The sequence below is a fragment of the Clytia hemisphaerica genome, unplaced genomic scaffold, assembly GCF_902728285.1.
Source record: "Clytia hemisphaerica strain Z4C2 unplaced genomic scaffold, Clytia hemisphaerica genome assembly, whole genome shotgun sequence".
NCBI lineage: Eukaryota > Metazoa > Cnidaria > Hydrozoa > Leptothecata > Clytiidae > Clytia > Clytia hemisphaerica.
This window is the reverse complement of record NW_027104175.1, coordinates 1,150,166-1,170,077: the sequence shown is the minus strand read 5'-3', so window position 1 is coordinate 1,170,077 and position 19,912 is coordinate 1,150,166. Positions and strand designations below refer to the sequence as shown.

General features: G+C 35.3%; 2 protein-coding genes across 2 annotated transcripts in view; both read left to right on the top strand.

Annotated features, from left to right (window-relative positions):
• Positions 1 to 19,912, top strand: part of LOC136814452 (uncharacterized) — a 792,139-nt gene that overhangs the window by 742,535 nt on the left and 29,692 nt on the right. The gene's annotated exons all lie outside the window — the stretch shown is intronic.
• LOC136814456 (gastrula zinc finger protein XlCGF57.1-like) lies at positions 16,824 to 18,354 on the top strand. Its single transcript, XM_067071005.1, has one exon. The coding sequence runs from the start codon at positions 16,825 to 16,827 to the stop codon at positions 18,301 to 18,303; it is 1,479 nt and encodes a 492-aa protein (XP_066927106.1). The 5' UTR covers position 16,824; the 3' UTR covers positions 18,304 to 18,354.

The window sequence follows — 19,912 nt, the reverse complement described above, 5'->3', positions numbered from 1 at the left end:
CGTGAAGTCGGGTAACTTGCATCAGTGGAGGGAAACTTGCATAGCCATCAATCAAATGACTGACCAATCAAAGCAACAAAATTTCAAAACAAATGAACTACGCAGCTCCGCACACAGCTCTACTCTATCATTTTTGTTTTGATTTAACTTTGTATTTAATGACCAGACGGGTCATTCATTTGAGGGCCAGAGGGCTATGCATGTCTGCCTCCACTGATGCAAGGTAAATACCCGATCTCATCCCCTGCCATAAATTTTTGCTGTGAAATACTTAGTCAATGATAATCTGTCTTACAACACAACTTAATCAAATATCAACAAATAATTCTACCTGTAGGCATTTGATACAGTAGAACATTCTATACTTCTGGAAAAACTTGCAAATCATGGCATTAGAGGAACTGCAAACCGTCTGTTGACATCCTATCTAAACAATAGAAAACACTGCGCTAAAATTAATCAAAAATCATCAACATATAAAGAATGTAAACATGGAGTACCTCAAGGATCGGTTCTCGGTCCTCTACTTTTTTTAGTTTATATAAATGATCTCCATAAAAGCATTACCAATTCCAAAACTTTTCATTTTGCAGATGATACATTGTTTGTAGGGGAGCCTCTTAAAACTCCTTGTACAAAATGATCTCTTCGGACTAGTCCATTGGCTTAGAGCAAATAAAATAAGCCTCAATGCAGGATAATTATTTTCAGATCAAGATACAAAAAAATTGATTGTAAGCTTGTCTTCAAAATGAGTGGACAGAAATTATTCATCAAAAAGAAAGTAAAATACTTGGGTATCATCTTAGATGAACATCTTACATGGTCCGAACATATGATAATCCTAATCAGCAAACTATCAAGAGCTACTGGTATCTTAGCTAAAATCAGACATTTTGTAAATTTTAAAACCCGCCTCTCAATTTATTTCTCTCTCTTTGAATCACATTTAAATTATTGTATTCAGTGCTTTGGCCAACTCCCTCTAACAAATCTTTCAAAACTTCAAGTTCTTCAAAACAAAGCAATGAGAATGATATTTTTCAAAGGTCCTAGAGAATCAGCAAGACCACTTTATCTACAAGCAAAAATCCTGCCTGTTGACAAACTATTAATTTTAAAAAACTGCCTCTTTATCTTTGATCATCAAAACAAAAAACTTCCTGCTTTTTTCGATTCATTTTGTGCTCCTGTTGCTGAAGAACATGGAATTGGAACCAGGGATTCAAAAAATCGTAAACTAGCTGTTAAAATGACCGAAACAGTTACATATGGTAGTTGCAACATTAAGAACACTGTGGCAAAACATCAGAAAACATTGCAATTTAATAATTCCCTATATAAAAGTTGACATCAAAGATGTCTCTAAAGACACCTTTAGAGATCATGTAAAATCATACATAATTGACAAGATGGCCTAAACATTATTTTCTTTTCCCTAGACCGAGCACTGACTTCTCTGAAATCTTTTCACTTCGAACAATTCATAGTAAGTATTGGTAAGTATCTATTGTTATTTATTTCAGTCGTTTCAAAGAAGTATATGTAATGGGAACTCAACAAACCTTGCCACTCTCATTTAAAAACAATTAAGTACAGAATGGATCACCTCCCCCCCCCCTAGTTCTTTTAGGAACTACACTGCCTTTTCTCGAAAGCAGCCACCGAGGGCAAACTTTTGTTAATAAAACATTCCATATAGACCTTTTCGCCTTTCCGTCCGCCATCTTGAATTGTATGCAAAAATACAGGAACGAAAATGCCGTGGTTGGATTTAATTGGAATGTGTGCAAAACATATGCAAGTTTACACAAAGATTAAAAAGACAACAAAGCATCTTATAAATAAATATTATAATCATTAGAACAATAAAAGACGGAATTTCTTAATCCAAAAGGAAATATTTACAGAACAACAAAAGCCTTTTAGGAATTTGTTCTTAAAGACATTGCATATTCTGTTTTCATGCCATAAAAAATTCCACGAAGACGGAGTACACACATCAAACTTTTCAAAACAGGCAAACTGAAAGCAGTAATTATGACGTCACACTTTCTCAATGTTTTGATTTGATCATTTGGCGGCTCTATTCCCAGGAGAATAATTTGCCGTCAGCCGAATAAGGATTGTTTTTTACCTTCGCGGGTGATTTTTCAGTTTGAGTTTCTGTCTAATGTTATGGTCTTTTGAAGTGCTTGTTCTAAGAGATGAGTGAATATAATTGTTTTTAGTTTTCAAGAGAAGCAAATTTAATCTTTCTTCTACAAGATTACACTTTAATATAATGCCAATTATGCATGTAAGTTTTTAATGCATACTTTCTTTTTGCATATGTTTTGCATACTTCTTAAGGGAATTTCACCACGGCAATTCGGCCACCATAATTTTTGCATACAATTCAATATGGCGGATGGAAAGGCGAAAAGGTCTATTAGCCAGCAAGGTGGTCATGAAACTTTAGCTAACGCTCCTCTCATTGGCCTGCCTTCAAACGTGAAGCTATAGTTTCTTTATATTTTTATCCTATATATATTATACAGCAAAGTAGTTTTTATCATGATGTATATAACTTGTGCTATACGTTGAGAAATATATTTACCTTAACCTGTAAAAATGAAGATCATACTTGTCTGTTGTCTGTGTTGTTGTGTGTAGTGATTTTTCAAGGACAGTTCTTTAATTGTAAGATTAGTATCACTTTATTGGTGCATTTACTAACTACACAAACATAAAATACTATGCTAAAAGAAATATAATCCTCTTTAAGTACTCTAAAAACACTAAAAACATGACAAAAATACAAAAAAGCAGAGCAAGTCTAACCTGATAGCAGCTGTGGAGTTTTCTACGCGACACGCTAAAGCTCTAAAGATCGCTAAAAACTAACATCTGAGGAAAATGGCCCTATTTCTACAGAAATTTTGAGTCAACTTTTTGTTTAGTGCCGAAAACTTAAAAATTAAAATGGCGCTCCATGAAAAGTGCATTTTATAGATAGGAATTAAAATTCTGTCCCACAATGCTTTGAGAGTGGAAAGGTTTCAAATTGGAGGCGGAAGGTGAAAATGGATGTTTGTTATTGTTTTGAAACTCAAGTTTTTTGGTCTTTATACTTTATAAACTTCATAAAAGTATTCAGTAATGGTTTGTATTCATTTTCTATAGCTTCAGTTTTCTTCTACTGATAATATAAAGATGTTTGTTTATGATTTTCCTTTCTTTTTAAGTGATATTTGTGTATGATGTTATTATGATTTGTTTTCTCTTGTGTGATTAGTTTAAAGCAAAAAAGATTCTTTTTTGAGCATATATTCATCCATCAAAGAACCTTGTCTGTGAAATACAATAATGTTTTGCATGCTTCTTTTCCAAAAAAGTTCTGAATTTGCTTTGAGAAAACTTGACATATCTCCCAACCCAAAAGTTGTCGGCCATGACACCCTTCCCTGTCGACATTGCACTCGGACCTGTTCCTCTTAAATAAAATTCTACGCGGTCCGCGTACAGGCGCGCGACCATATTCTTCAGATTGTATATTTTCGCCCACGTCTTTAGAGCTTCAGCGTACTGGGCCAGAAAATACACAATCTGTTATCAGGTTAAGCAAGTCTGACAGCATGCTGAAATCCGCCATTAAAAAAACAAGAGCCACAAAGATGTGGTTAAATATTTCCTCCAATAGCTCAGGGTATAGATTGTAGTCGCAGTCGAACCCCACAGATTATCCTAAAGCTCCAACTTAGTAACTTAGATTTATATAAAGCCTTTATATTAAGCAATATCCGATGCAAAACAAAATATAACCATATTCCTGCTAAAAATTGTCGTTATTTCATAGACATGTTCACAGATGATATAAGTCTAAAAACTTGTTAAAAAATTGCATGCAAATGATAACAATTTTAACACAAAAATAAATGTATTTTATTCAACTAATATTGGTTTTTACTCATTAAGGAAATAAAATCTTAGATTTACAAGTTGATATTATTCTAAGACTCATCTGAGTAAGAAAGTACCAAAATATCTTGAGACTGTCTACTAAGGGACTAATATGGAAATATGGCAATATGAATTTGGGAGATATCGAAATATGTTGTACACATTAGTTTCATATGAAAAACTTCCTTGTCATCAATATTTTAAACAACCATATTATACCATTCACAAATAAAAAGTTACTTAAAAATGGATCTCCTTCTTTACAGATTTAGATTTCCAGTGCATGACATCTGTTACAGTAGTATTAATGTGATAATATACAAATTGTCAACCTTGAAATTGTCACATTTAGTTACAGTATTGCTAAATATTTACAACACTTTCCAGCAAACTTTTTTGTGAAATTTGTGTCTTGATAAACTAAACTCCATGACATTTGTATCATTGATCATTAAATCACATCTTGGAACAATAGAGTTCCTTGGTTCAATTATTGCAAGAATGTTTATCTTTTTCATATTCTCATTATGTGCAACATTATCATTACATCATTGCCAGCAAGTTACATTGTATTGTCAGCTTTAGAGGTCGTCAAACTTTGTTGAATTTGTAATCAAGGCACCTGAATGTGAAAGGAAAGAAAAATTCAAAATTTCATAATGGGAAATAATCTCTTTACAGTAATCAATGCCAAATGTGTGGTCATTCGCTGAAATCTCCCCCAAGAAAAAACTTTAAAAGGGTGAGACTCTGCTTGATGGTTTGAGCTATGTTTGCCATGCATATATACTGAGCCATTATAGAAGTTTACGGGAACGTACAAAAAGGACCACAGGGTACGTACAATAAGGTACACTGGGAACATACAATAAGGTTCACGGGGAACATACAATAAGGTTCACAGGGAACGTACAATAAGGTAGAAGGGGAACGTACAATAAGGTACATGGGGTACGTACAATAATGTATACAGGGAACATTAAATAAGGTTCACGGGGAACGTACAATAAGGTACAAGGGGAACGTACAATAAGGTACACGGGGAACGTACAATAAGGTTCACAGGGAACGTACAATAAGGTAGAAGGGGAACGTACAATAAGGTACATGGGGTACGTACAATAATGTATACAGGGAACATTAAATAAGGTTCACGGGGAACGTACAATAAGGTACACGGGAACATACAATATGGTACTGGGGAACGTACAATAAGGTACATGGGGTACGTAAAATAATGTATACAGGGAACGGCACAATAAGATACACTGGAACGTACAATAAGGTACAAGGGGAGCGTACAAAAAGGTACCCAGGAACACACAAAAAGGACCAACGGAGAGCGTACAAAAGGTACCCTGAAAGCATTCAAAAAAGGACCATGGGTAGTGTACAAAAAGGACCACACAAAACGTACCAAAGGATCCCAGAGAGAGCGCACTAAAGATACAAGCAGACAAGGGAGGGGAGTATACAAAAAGGTAAACAGTGAGTAAAAGCATCTATTATGATATATTTTCTTTTTAGCATCTGGCATCAAGGCTAAAAATGGGGCACTGAGAAGAGTGCAAGCTTTTCCAAGTTTTGACCATTAATATCTAGACAATATATACATAATGGAAATCAGAAAGAAATTTATGCTCAACCTTCTTCTCAAGTCAAGATAGGAATGGATTGGATTTCCATGTGTTTCAGCTTCTTTCTCCACCCTTCTTCTTCTCCTTATGGGAAAGACAACAAATTCAGCACACACGAGAGAAACTCAGGCAGTCCTCTGAGCTTTACACACAATCATTTGTTTTATGAAAAGCTGGTAAAAACCCCTGCCATATTTTGATAGAAGGATTTTTTTCCCCGCTAAATCTTCGCGACGATTTTTAGTCACGTGACTAAAGAGCCTAGTCATAATGTGCAGCACGAATAAAGAAAACATTAACATCGAAAATGGAAATGGAAAAAGGCCGTTTTAACAAATATTCCCCTATAGTAGGGAAATATTTAAAAATATTCCCCTATAGTAGGGAAATATTTAAAAAGAGAGCAATGTTTACGAATGCTTGGTCACGCCTACCAAACACTTGCAGACGGGAATCATTAAATTTTATCTTAGCGAGTGAGTCCATATTTCAGAATTTTCGAGAATGTTCTAGAAGTTTCAACTACTTTCGTTTTCTAATTTTTCTTCCGCACCGCCGCCGCCGCCGCCGCCACGAAAGCCTATCATAATACTTTCGCTATGCGAAATTAACAAATCAATGATCTTGTTTGAATGGTAAAACAGTACTTTTATCAGTGACAAGACCTGTCGGAATCACTACATAGAAATCAGTGGCGTTGTGGGAAAATTTTTCTGGAGGGGCCAAAGGCCAAAATTTTTTTTAAATTGCGCCCCCCCCCCTCCAATTTTCCAAAGTGGTGTCCAGCCTCGTTCCCTGCGCATCATCAGCTTTTTTATGCTTTAACTAATAAAGCCTGGGATACACGGGCACGAGGGCCGACTAGAAAAATTTTTTAAATTCAACTGCAAAGATATCCTAAATCACTCGAAATCACTAAATAAAAATAGAAATAGACAAATTTGACACTTGCTAGAGTGACAAGAGTGAAAACAAACTTAAAGAAACAATGTGTTATGCGAGCGAAGCGAGCGAAAAAACTGATGTTTTATGATTTCAATATTGTTGTCAGCATATTGGTCCAGCGGCGTAGTTAGATTTTCATTTAATAATGCTATATTATACACCAAAAAAGTTGTAAATTTGCTAGATTGCAAAGAAGTTACGAATTAACTGTATTGCGAGCGAAGCGAGCGAAAAAAATTGCAAGTGTTTTAAAATGATCTCAGTAAAATTGGTCCTGGGCGCAATTTAAGGCGCATAAAGTATGATTTTTAAGATTGGGGCGTTTAAAAAAATCTCTTTTGGCGCCCCTTTTTCTTCGGCGCCCCTTCAAAAAAGCTCCGCTGGGGGGCCATGGCCCCCCGGCCACAACGCCACTGATAGAAATGGCAACTATTGCCTTAGCGGGAAATATTTCCCGAACGGGAAGGTGAAAATAACCCAAAAAGGAAACTGTTTACAGATTGAAAATTTCATCACTTTTCAGTTTCCTGTTATGGTCAAGAACTTTTCATTGTTCCCGAACGGGAAGTTGAATTTTTGTAAACAAAGCAGATTTTTGTTTCCCGATCGAGAAGAAGTTTCAAAATAGGGAAGTTTTTAATTGGGAATGGGGAAAGTAGAATTAAGAAGCGATTACCCGGTGGATTTCTTAACTACCCGGTAAAAGGTATTTATTTACCCTCTTTTACAATAGGCATCAGTTATTTACCTTCCACGACCATTCCCTGAGTGCGCAGAGTTCACATCCCGATCGGGAAACTGGTTAACTTCCTGATTCGGAAACTCTATCCATTTCGGGAAGTTTTTCATCTTCCCGTTCGGCAATAGTTGCCATTTCTATGTACAAAACGTCGATCAAATTTAAAACTCCTCTCAAATCTAGAGGAAAAGACTAATGTTTGCTGCATGAAAAACTTTAACATCTCTACTTTATTTCGCGGAAGTTCTTTTTCAAAATTTTCAGTATTTTTCAATCGCTTAAAGATAGGTAGCTTTTTCTAAGGGCCCCCAAAACGGAGGTTTGCAATTTTAGCTATTCTTGATATGCGTAAGTCAAGATGACGTCATATTTTTTAACGGAAGCACCCAAAAAAGCCGGTTTTTGACCTCTGTGTTTCTATTTTTAGTAACAGAGAGAGGTCAAATCCCGGCTTTTTTAGGGTATTTCCGCTAGAAAAATGACTTACGCATATCAAGAATTCTCGAGATATCTTTACGATATGAATACAAAATTTTGACCATAGTTTGGAAATGTGATTTAGAGGGTTCTGGGCATAAATTTTTTTGACAAAATTTTCACAGTATACCCCTGGTTGTCAAAATGCAGGTTTGGGGCCCCCAAAACGGAGGTGTAGTTAAAATCAAATTATTAAGTCCAGTGGTAAAAGGGGGAGAAACTCCCGGGGGGGGGGTACTTAGGCAAAAATAGGTGCTGGGTATGTGCGGACGGTAAGGGTCGGGTTTTTCACCTTTCAAAGTCTCTCTAAGGGTTACAAAAATCAGGAAATTTCAAAGTAGTTTCTCTAAGGGTGGGAAAAATCACGATTTTTAGAAAAAAAAATTGATTTTGAGAGAAAAAATTACAAAAAAGTCTCACTAAGGGTAGGAAATTTTTGAAAATCAGAGAAAATTTTTCGAAAAAGTCTCTCTAAGGGTCGGTTTTCGGAGGTCCCGTCCGCACATACCCCTCATTCACCAACCCTAGTAGTAGTACCCCCCCCCCCCCCCGGGGAGAAACTATGAACATATTTGTGTTTTCCATTACATTTACGACCCGATGCATGTAAAATTTATGATTTTTATAAAATATTTCAAGATTTTCGATGTTGCAAAGTCCAAACTGAAAATTTAGAAATTTTGAAAATGACAATTTTGATTTAACAACGTCTTAATGAAGCTTCTGAAAAAATGTTGGATGAAATGTTGGAATCATTTACATCGGCCTTAACAACGTTTGATGTATTGGAAGTTTTACACCGATAATTGTGTAAGCATCACATTTTAGCTTTCTCTGAAATTACTAGTAACCCGTAACAGACTATTGTATTGAAATTTCATCCCGCATGTCCCAATCATATTACTACTATTCAAAGATGGAAAATGGTGTTGGTAGTTGGTAGTACAATTATTCTCTTTCTTCCCTGACTCTACTAGAACTAGGCGTTCGCACACCTAATTTATTTAGCTACCCTACTGGTATCTCTCCTACTGAACCTCGATAGCCCAACCTCTTATTTTAGAATGACACGAAAGCGGGTTGAAAATCTCCTCTCTCTCTCTCCCGCCCGAAGTCGACAAGAAAAACCGAAAAACTGAGGAAAAATATTTATATAGGACACTTTCTAGAAAGAGGCCTGGAACACCTGATTTAAAAAAAACCTGGAGTCATTGGTCATGTATCTTTTAGGTGCACCTCGAGGAAATGAAGTTAAGGTACACCTTTAGAAAACGACGTCATAATCGGGTCGGAAATCGGGTTTTTCTTTCCCGCGCAAAAGTTTTTAGTGTTTTGTTTATATATTGACCCATATTCAGATTAAACTGGATCGCGGGCTGTTCCGTAGAGCAGCTGGCTGTAAAATCAAAGAAAAATGTCAGACTTGGACACTTTTGGACCCTCTCTTTGACATGAATGTATGTTGACTGTCAGAAATTCCAGGTTTACTTTTTTCATTCACTTATTTTACCACTTCTTTTCGAATGAGGTTATTAGAGCATAGTTGTCTGGTTGTATCTGCACAATTACCAAAGAAAGATGTTGAGTCATGCAGGGGGGGGGGCAGCAGGGGTACGGTCATTCATCACAGCCTCATCACTCACTAATATAACTTACGCTAACTCTTCTTTTTGTCTTTATTTTTATTAATTAACTTCTTGCTGGGGGGGGGGTACTTTTGGTCTAATATAATACAGTCTGGGAAATCCTCTCAATACACCGTTTAGGAGTCTCGCCATTTCACGGTACTCCATTGCAGAGGCCCGGTAAAAATGGTAGGTAAAAATGCGCACTTTAGTACTGTGAAAGGTTAGAGGAATGTAAACATTGTGAATATTTGTCTCTCCTTTAAAGAAAATGATTTAGATATTTGAACATGATATCAATGATAATTTTATAAGTCTCTCCTGAAAATTTCACAAAAATTCATCAAGAGGAAAAGAAGTTATGATTAAAAGGAGTTCTTTACCTACCGTTTTTCTGCTATGTTTCCTTATGAGAACCAGATGTTTACCTACCGTTTTTTTACGGAGGAGAGTGAATTTTCCGTGATCGCTAAAATCAAAACAATGGAAAATTGGATTGACGCGTGCGCAGTCGACACTCCTAAACGGTGTATTGCACGCTTAGAGGGGGGTGCCCAGTGCACGAACGGCAAACTTATTTTTCTCTTTTCTCACTTACTTTTTGTTTTTACATAAATCCTTTATGAACATCTCGTAAACAAGCTTGAAGTCCTTCTTTCAGTTTGTTTTCACTTTATTTCAAGGCTTCTTCTTGGAATAATAAGTCGTTAAAGCGAGCGCTATTCGGACCCAGTCTGCGAACGAGGAACCAGTGCGCGAACGATCTTTTGAAAGAACAAATTAGAGCTCCGCTCGCAGGTAATACTTTAACTCTCTTCCGAGATGATACAGGGGTATTTGAACTTTTCAAAACCACGCGCTTTTTCACCAAAAAAGTGTCTTTTTATAAGAACTTTAGCGTTTTACTAACCTGTTTATTTTTGTAAATATTTTCTTGTCGTCCATTTTTTTGTTTTCTTTTTTAAGTTTTTGCTCATTGAAAAGCGCGGCAATGTAGTGTCTTCTTTTTTAATTGAGATCGCCAGCGCTTTCGAATGTTTTGACATTGCAATGTCTTCATTTTGAATATGGTGTTCGGATCGTTCGCGGACTGGAACCTTTTTTATATCAACTACTGATGATATGTTTCTATTGATTTTGAATTAATGAGCTAACATGCCTTTCCCCATCCGCCATATTGATTGAATTGTATGCAAAAATTATGGTGGCCGAATTGCTGTTGTGAAATTCCCTAATTGGCATATAATTGGCATTATATTAAAGTCAGTCAGGCAAATCCTTGCATTTGCACTGGGTGTGTGCATTTGCAACGGGTTTTCCCACAACCCAGTGCAAATGACAAATGAGCTAGAACTACAACACGTCAGGCAAATACGCCAATTTCAACTGTAAAGTAAAAACGGGGTAAAATGAAGATGAACAGGGCTTTCATTTTTTCTTTACGAGATTCTTTATTTCGTTACTATTCCAGATCAAAGTTTACAGTAGGAATGGTTTTGCAGCGCAATTTTTCCATCATACTGAGGGTAACTTTTTGGACATTTAGAACATTTGGTTCTTTTCAAGTGGGTTTAAAATTTCAGGTTATTTTTTACGTACCGACGACGACTTTTTTGTTAAATTTTCTTGTGGGGCAGGGGGAGGGCTCCACTGGATCTCCAGAGGGTTTCCAGATTCTCGCCCCCTCGCCAATGAGTGTATCATTACGATATTACGAGCGTGGAAAATGTGGAAAATACACGTCTCACCTAGGTATGATTGCAATTGTGTTACCATAAAAAATAAAAACTGAAAAGAAAAAGAAGAAATAGGGAGAGAAGAATTGTTGTGATTCATCTAATCATCATCGATGATCTAATCTAGACCACCGGAAAACTAGAAGTAAGCACGGAGTGTCAAGATTAGTATTATTAAACACCGTTATCTCACAATGCCCGTATGTTCCGCATCAGAAAATTGAAAGTATGACTGCGCGGACAAATTCCTTCTCCACAGCCTTACGGCTCTTACATCACATCATAAGAAGAACAATTTTTTTTTCCAAATCAAAATACAACTAGACAATAAAAAAGGATTACCTGGTATATCTTATTGAATTTGATTCATCTTCTTAATATTGATTCTAAACAAAAAGAATGGTGTTAATTGATTGTACCATTACAAAATCTTAAATTTTCTGATTTTCCACCCCGTGCAAATGCACAGAGTTCCAAAAACACAGTGTATTTGCACCGGGTTTTCGCGCTACTTTCGATTTCGACCCGTTGCAAATGCAACGTAGCGGATCCCGTGCAAATGCAAGGATTTGCCTGACTGAAAGTGTAATCTTGTAGAAGAAAGATTAGATTTGCTTCTCTTGAAAACTAAAAACAATTATATTCACTCATCTCTTAGAACAAGCACTTCAAAAGACCATAACATTAGACATAAACTCAAACTGAAAAATCATCCGCAAAGGTAAAAAATAATCTTTATTTGGCCAACGGTAAATTATTCTCCTGGGAATAGAGCCGCCAAATGATCAAATCAAAACATTGATGATGATGTGTGACGGCATAATTACTGCTTTCAGTTTGCTTGTTTTGCCAGTCTGGAAATTGCACCTTTTTGATATTCTGTAAATATTTCTTTTTGGATTAAAAATTCCATCTTTTATTGTTCTAATGATTATAATATTTATTTATAAGATGCTTTGTTGTCTTTTTAATCTTTGTGTCAACTTGCATATGTATGTTTTGCATACTTTGCAACTAAATCCAATCACTGCATTTTCGTTCCTGTTATTTTGCATACAATTCAAGATGGCAGATGGAAAGGCGAAAAGGTCTATTCTGGCACCCTTCTTTAGAGAAAGGAATAATTAATATGATATGAAAGCTAGAATCACTGATTAAAAAAGGATTCTTCCTTTCTGACCACTAAGCAAAGAAAAACAGTTTCAACCTTTCTATAAATTTCAGCTGATAAAAAGGGTGTCAGAATTAAAGGAGGGGTGTCGCCATTAGACCAAGTTACGGTATGTGCGTGCTTCATGGTGTATGTGCATGTCTAGTCATTAAGGGTCAGGTCAGGTTTCTTCTTGGATGAAATATTTTTGGAGGTTCTGTACGTACATTATTTAAGATGTAGCTAATGTTTCTAATAAAAGCAGCATTATTTGGGTGTACTAGGTAGGGCGTCAAACTCTCTCGCCTTTGCCTTCCTTGGCTTGCTTTACAATATGAAATTGGCATGGCCTCCCTTAGTTTAGAACAGGGCAATCATCAAACGCAGCATTATACAATTGGGTGTACTAGGGGTGTCAAACACTCTACCTTCCTTGGGAAATTGGCCTCCTTTAGACAGTTAGCCACACTAGCGTTCTGCCAAAATGGGTATCAAAGTTTAATGCTGCGAAAGTGCTATATATCTTTTACTTGACTCGCAAGCAAAAAATGCGCCGCAAAACTTCTAAAGGGATTTATAAAAAAATAACCCGCCGCTTTTAAATGAAATTAACATTTTTAAAACTATGAGAAATTTCCTAAAATTTGACCCATAGATGAAATAATTTGAGCCAAGCCAACCTTGAAAACTAATTTGAAGATCAACTTCCCAAGAAAAAGATCTACGAGGGAGACATAACCCACCTAGATCTGTGCACAGCCGGATAGGCTACTTCCCAGAAATTTTGCCGGACCTCAAACACTGACCCATTTATACATGTGCAGAATTATTTTTACTTTAGCGTATAGACAAGGCCTTAAAAATCGAAGGGCTGTCTCAGGAATTGAATGACAAAATTTGGTTGGTTGATATTCTGTCTCATTTTAAGTTTTCAAGTTTTATAATTAATTGTCATGGGAACTTGATTTTTATTCAGGTAACTCTCATCCTTGTTATACAACAAATACATCCTGTAGATGACTGATGTTGTTTTTTCTGAAAGCCTGATTTCCTTGTGTGACTAACCTTTAGAGCATAGGGCAATCATCAAACGCACACAGGGCTGAACGTTGATCAAACCAAATTGAATACCGTGAGATCGGGTAACTTGCATCAGTGGATGCTAACATGCATAGCACTCAAATGAATAAACTGGTTGGTTATTAAAATACAAAGTTAAGTCAAAACAAAAATGATTGAGTAGAGCTGTGAGCGGTTAGTCTAAACTTAAACTCCTATATCAGGATTAGAAACTAGTACTTCTTTTATCTTTTCCTTTACAACATTACAATGCTGACAAATTGACACAACATATGTGTACATGTACATTGAGAGAGAAGTTTTGATCAAAATCTGAAACAAAAACGAAAACGTGGTATCTCTTCTACTGATTGCTTCCCACGCTTTCCTTTGCAGCTGTTTATCAAATTTTGACCAATGAGGTTGCTGTATTTTAAATGGCCCTTCTTTTTGGCACCTGTGGTCTCTCAGTGCCTTGCACAACGGGCGGCTGTAAAATCCCACCCTTCATATATTTGTTTCAATCCGTGATCTGTGGCTTAGGTTTTTTCTCATCTTCAATTTACTGAAGAAAGCAGGAATTTGATGCGAGAGTTAGTTGTCAACAAAGTGCCGTAAAAAATCATTGAATAAAAGAAGAACCTAAAATCTTAAATATTTTCATTTTGAAGAATAGGTGCAAAAAAGTGAAACAGAAAATAAATTTTTCCTTACATTACAATCGAAATGGTGGATTTGGAAAATTTTCTATGTTTAGTTTTTTACACACTCCCTTGTAACTATGGGCGAGCACCTCGTTGCTAAGATGTTGGCTTGATATCGAAAATGAAACCACTCAAAAGGATAAGTGAAATCAGCTCATTCTCGAAATCCCGTAATCTTGATATACGAGTTTTAAGTCTATAATGGCGGAGCTGCATAGTTCATTTGTTTTGAAATTTTGCTGGATTGATTGGTCAGTCATTTGATGGCTATGCAAGTTTCCTTCTACTGATGCAAGTTACCCGACTTCACGGTATCATCATATACCTGGAATTTTAATTTTGATTGAGATTCCGTTACTTTTGACAATCGAACCGTTGGATTCTATTTCAGTCAGAAACATCAGAATGAGAACTCAAACTCAAAATAGAACCTTTTTTTTCAGTTGGGTGACACAAACCAAAAATTAATTGGGCCTAGCTTAGAGCAAGCTCATTATTAAAATTCATGAGTCGTAGGAATACTTTTTAATATGCAATGTCATTTATATACAACTGATTTTTGGCTGATTCCAAAAATTAAATCTGCACAAAATATTTACAACACTGGATTCAAGTAAATAAATCCAGAAAATTTTTCCATTTTTTTAGCTCACAAGATAAGGGGAGCCTTCCAAACTCAGACTTGCCACGGAAAACGTCAAATGGACGTTTAGAGGGGGGGGGTAGGGGTTAATTTGTGGACGTTCTTTTGTGGCAAAGAAATTTTCAACAGAAAAATCTATTTTAGAGAAGTTCATTCCATGCCAAATATTACTTTGCCATGTTTGTTTTTGATTGCTCTGGCTGTTTTGAAAACCATAACAAACGACGCCCCAATGTTTATGTCTCGGGTTCTCTTTGTTTGACAACCCATGCAGCCCATAAATTTTTGCAGACATACGGTTTTTGCTGTCGCTTTTATACTATGGAGATAAAAAATTCTGAGATCATTGGTGAAAAAGTTTAGAAATTATCTTCGTTATTTTTTTAATGTAAACTATGCGAGCCATAGCAAAAATAAAGATGGCTGACGAAACAACGATGAAATATTTACAGTGAGCAATGGGAGAAGAGTTGAATATTTTGAGATGAAGTTTGGTTGCCACAGCCAATGTTATTTGAAGTGGGGTAGGGGTTCGAAATCAAAACGTCCATTTGACGTTTTCTGTGGCAAGTCTGAGTTTAGAAAACCTCTTAAAAATTAATCCAGTTACTGTGTACCAATAAGAGATTGAGTTTTTTTCATTGTTATCAATTAGTATATAAAAGCACTTTTACAATATTGGAAAGTACATCCTTTGGAAATGAAAATGACGTCAAAAAACATTGATTAGTTGTATTCTAGGAAGAAATTTTTTTGAAAGAAGTTGCTTGTTGCAGGTACTTTGGACATTTACTTTAGGAAAACATGGCTCGCACCCCCCCCCCTCCCGCCTGAGCGGGGAGAGCTACACCTAAAATTTGCCATATAAGAGGTGGGAGCTGCTTGTTTTTCCCAACAGGCGGGGGAGCTCTATCTTGGGGGGGGGGGACCTGCATTAGTTTATGTAAGTCTAGGGGAAAAATAACACTTCCTAAATATTTTTCTTTAATATTGGTTTTTAATTTCTCTAAACCTTTATGTTTTCATGCAAAGTGATCAATGTGATCTAATCCTTAAAATGCAAAAATGAAGACATTTTATTGCATTCTCTAAAAGTGCACACACATGTAAATAGAGCTTTGTGAATGCCATAAAATTTTTCCCCTATACTGGGACCTAAAATCTTATCAGGCTGGGGGGACCTTGTTCTCAGGGAGGACCTAAATTTGGCGGGGGGACCTAGAACCCCAGTCGGAGCCATGGAAAATCTGCACATTTTGGCCATAATATTCTATACAAATTTTACCATTTTCAGTAGGTCTTTCTCTAGCTCTGTGCTTCAGAATTAAACAAAAAACATTAACCTATAGGGTGCAAAATACAATTTGCAAAGAAACACAGCTAAAAATATACCGTATTACTTCGAAATAAACACCCCTTCTTTTAAACACCCCCCTCGAATAAACGTCCCTCCTAAGAGGAAAATTATTTAATAAACGCCCTTCTCTAGGGAAAGGGGGCGTTTATTAGAAACTTGTGACTTTAATACTTCAATACCAGTGTTGATTGGGTTTGAAAAGGAAGATTTTAGTCATTTCTTGTAGCCAGAACAGTTTCCGATGCAATTTTAGTCGTCGAAACAAAGAAATTTTGCACTAAAATCCTGATAAAGAACTAAAAATTATTAACTAAAATAATTTAAAAAACGCCTCTTTTTTTAAACGCCTCCCTCAAATAAACGCAGGGATCGAATTAGCGTATCGCATTTCGCAATTTGCGATGCGTTTTTGGATTACTTACAAGCTAAAAATTGAAAATTGATCCATTTTAGGATGCAAAATCATGCTTATCAAAAAATGGCAATGCACTTTCTATCCCTTATTTCGATGCCTGAAACGCCCTCTCCAAAAATCGAAAAAATTAAATAAACACCTCAGGCGTTTATTCAAAGTAATACGGTAACCCACTCATTTCTTTAGATATTTTATTATAAATCAGAAACGTTTTTCTCTTAAGTGCCTCTCTGCTCCAAGAATATTGTTAAGGAACTTGGTTCAACAAAATAAATAGAAAGCATCTTCTAATGAAAATTTCCTGGAAACTAAAATTTAATGAAGGGTTTAAAAGAAAGACTTTGTTTTATTTATTTTCTCATTTTATTTTTGCAGGTTTATAAAATAAAGAATAGATGGATATACAAGGCAATGAAAAAAATGAGAAGCAAGAAGGGAATTATGTACAGATGGAGGTTACAACAGGTGGTGTATTTTGTACTGTAGTTAATCAAAATAAACACGAGGTACTGGATAATGACAAGCAAAGTGATTTGATCAAACACGAAAATGAAACCAAGAAAACCATTTTTGTTTCACCAACTGTCAATAATCAAGATGACAAAATTCAAGAAAATGAGGAGCATCAAAATATCAAGCAAGATTTTAGTGGAAATTCTAGTAGAAAGGTTATCACTCAAGTGTATTCATCTTCATCAGATATGGATATAGAACCCAATACTAATAAGAATACAGTGGCTACAATACCTTGCTCAAAAACCCTTGGCTATAATGACAATATTTCTGCTCCTATTGAAGTTCAAATTATTGAAGAGGATAATTATTTTCATAGCTCCAATAGTGAACACATTCCTACCTACATTGTTAGAAGTGCAACTAGTCAAAATGATCCATCAAGTAGCGATTTAACTTTCACACCTTTAAATGATCGTGTTGTTGTACCAGACAGGAAACAACCTGAGAAAATTGGAAAGTTCAAATGTACAGAGTGTGAAAAACCATTCATGGCTAAAAGTTCATTAAATAAACATATTCATACTGTACATGCTGGTGTAAAGAAATATTCTTGTGGTCAATGTAAAAAATCTTTTACAGTAAAAACTTCCTTGGAGAGACATGTTAAGGATATACACGTTGGTAATAAACCTTATTCGTGTCAGGAATGTGGTAAAAACTTCAAACAAAGAGCTCACTTAGATTCACACGTTCAAACACATACTGGTATCAAACCTTTCCAATGCTTAGAATGTGGTAAATCTTTTTCAAATAAGAGTTATTTAGTGACTCATACTAGAATGCATTTTGGTGAGAAGCCATACCAATGCGACGAATGTGATAAAGCTTTTACAAATAAGAGTAACCTGAGATATCATAAGGCAATTCATTCTGGGAAGAAACCTTTCATGTGCATTGAATGTGGTAAATGCTTTACACACAATCATCATCTTGAGAAACACATGGCTACTCACACTGGTGCTAAACCTTTTGAATGCGAAGAGTGTGGTAAAGCATTTTCACAAAAAAGTAATTTGGAAGCTCATAAGTTGATACACAGTGCTGTTTATCCTTTCCCTTGTCCTGAGTGCGGTAAAGGGTTCAAACGTAAAAGTCATTTGGAATATCATAGCAAAGTTCATACTGGAATTAAAGCATATCAATGTTCAGTATGTGAGAAGTTCTTTTCACAAAAACATCATTTGAAAGTTCATGAGAAGCTCCACATTACAGAGGTGAAATCTTATGACTGTACTGTTTGTGGGAAATCTTTTTCAAAGCAGGAAAATCTTGAGATTCATAGTAAAGTACATTCATGGTTTTCAGACACTAGTTCCAGTACACAAATAGAACTAACTCCAGATTGTAAAACCAAATGATATTTTATATTGATAATCATAATTTTTCTTCTAATTTTTAACAGTGAAAAATATTCGAAATAGCTAGTTAAGTCTTTCAGGCACTTTTTAGATATTTACTATTTATAAGACGTCCTTGTATTGAGTTTAGTAAAAAATCAATTTTTTTTCCGAATTTATCATGACATGTGCTTTTGTAAAATCAGTTTCCATAAGTTGTTGATTGGTTTTTCATTCTGATATTTACGTGGTTTTCATGTTATATTTTTATTTTTAACTTTGATATTTTTAATTTTGATATTTTTAGCAGATTTATAAAATAGTGTTACTGTAATTTATTTAAATTAAATTGGATTTTGTTATGTTTTTTTTGTAGTTGTAAATTTTTAGAAAATCTTTTTTTATTTGTGTCTATAAAGTAACATTCTTACTTTTATTAGATAGAATTTAGTTGTTTTTTAAACTATATTGCGAGATGATTGGTCAGATTTTCTGCATTTTACAGATTAATAAGAAAATCTGAATTGGATAATTTATTATATACAGAGTATTTGGTATTTTTGTCATTTTTAAATCAAGATAATGTCTTGCCATTTACAAACGTTTATATTTTTTTCAAAAAAATTCGATCGATCCTTAGGCGGTGGTTACACGTAGCCGGGGTGAAATTCACCCCGGGGTGAAATGGAAAAATAATTCACCCCGGGGTGAAAATCATTTTGGGATACACGTCGGCGAAAGGCGGGGTGAAAACCCTTTTTTTCAGTCCGGGGTGAAAATTCTAACTTATTTTCACCCCGGCGTGAAAACGTAAAGTCTCTTCTCGATAAGTGTGCACTCTTTTTTCTTTTACCTATAACTTTTGAAGGAATTCTTCAATCTTTATAAGTTTGGTATCGTTAGAGAGATATTTGTAAGTGGAACAATTTGAAATAAAAAAATCTTTAAAATAATTCTAAAAATGAAGATGAAAATAAAGAAGAAAAAAATAAAGATCTTGTAGAAAATTGCTATAACTTTCATATTCACTGGAGAGATTCTTTGATCTTAGGAGGTTATCACTGTGAAGAAATTTCACTAAAATATTTATTCAATATAAAGTTATGATGCAAAGTTAATAAGTGATTGACCTCAGCAGAAAACAGCAGAAAACAACGTTTTTAGACGTCAATCAGCTTATGACTTTGTTTGATATCTTTTGACTGACTGATTATTTTTGAGAAAATTTTTGCCAGTGATGACGTTCGATGATCAAGGATTCACTTCAGTGAAAATGATAGTTATAGCACTTTTCTACAAGATCTTCATTTTTTTCTTCTTCATTTTCATCTTCATTTTTAGGATTTTTTTAAAGATTTTTTAATTCAAATTTTTCCACTCACTAATATCTTTCCAGTGATACCAAATTTGTAAAGATTGAAGAATTCCTTCAAGAACTATATAGGTAAAAGAAAAAAGAGTGCACACTTATCGTGAACAGACTTTAATCATGCATAACTTTTAGATTCAACCCGGGGTGAAAAAGAAATTGTGTATACATGTAAAAATCTGCAAAAATTTGCAAAAAAAATCCTCAAAAAAATTTTCACTCCGGTCCTCAGGACCGGGGTGAAATGAACCCCGGGGTGAG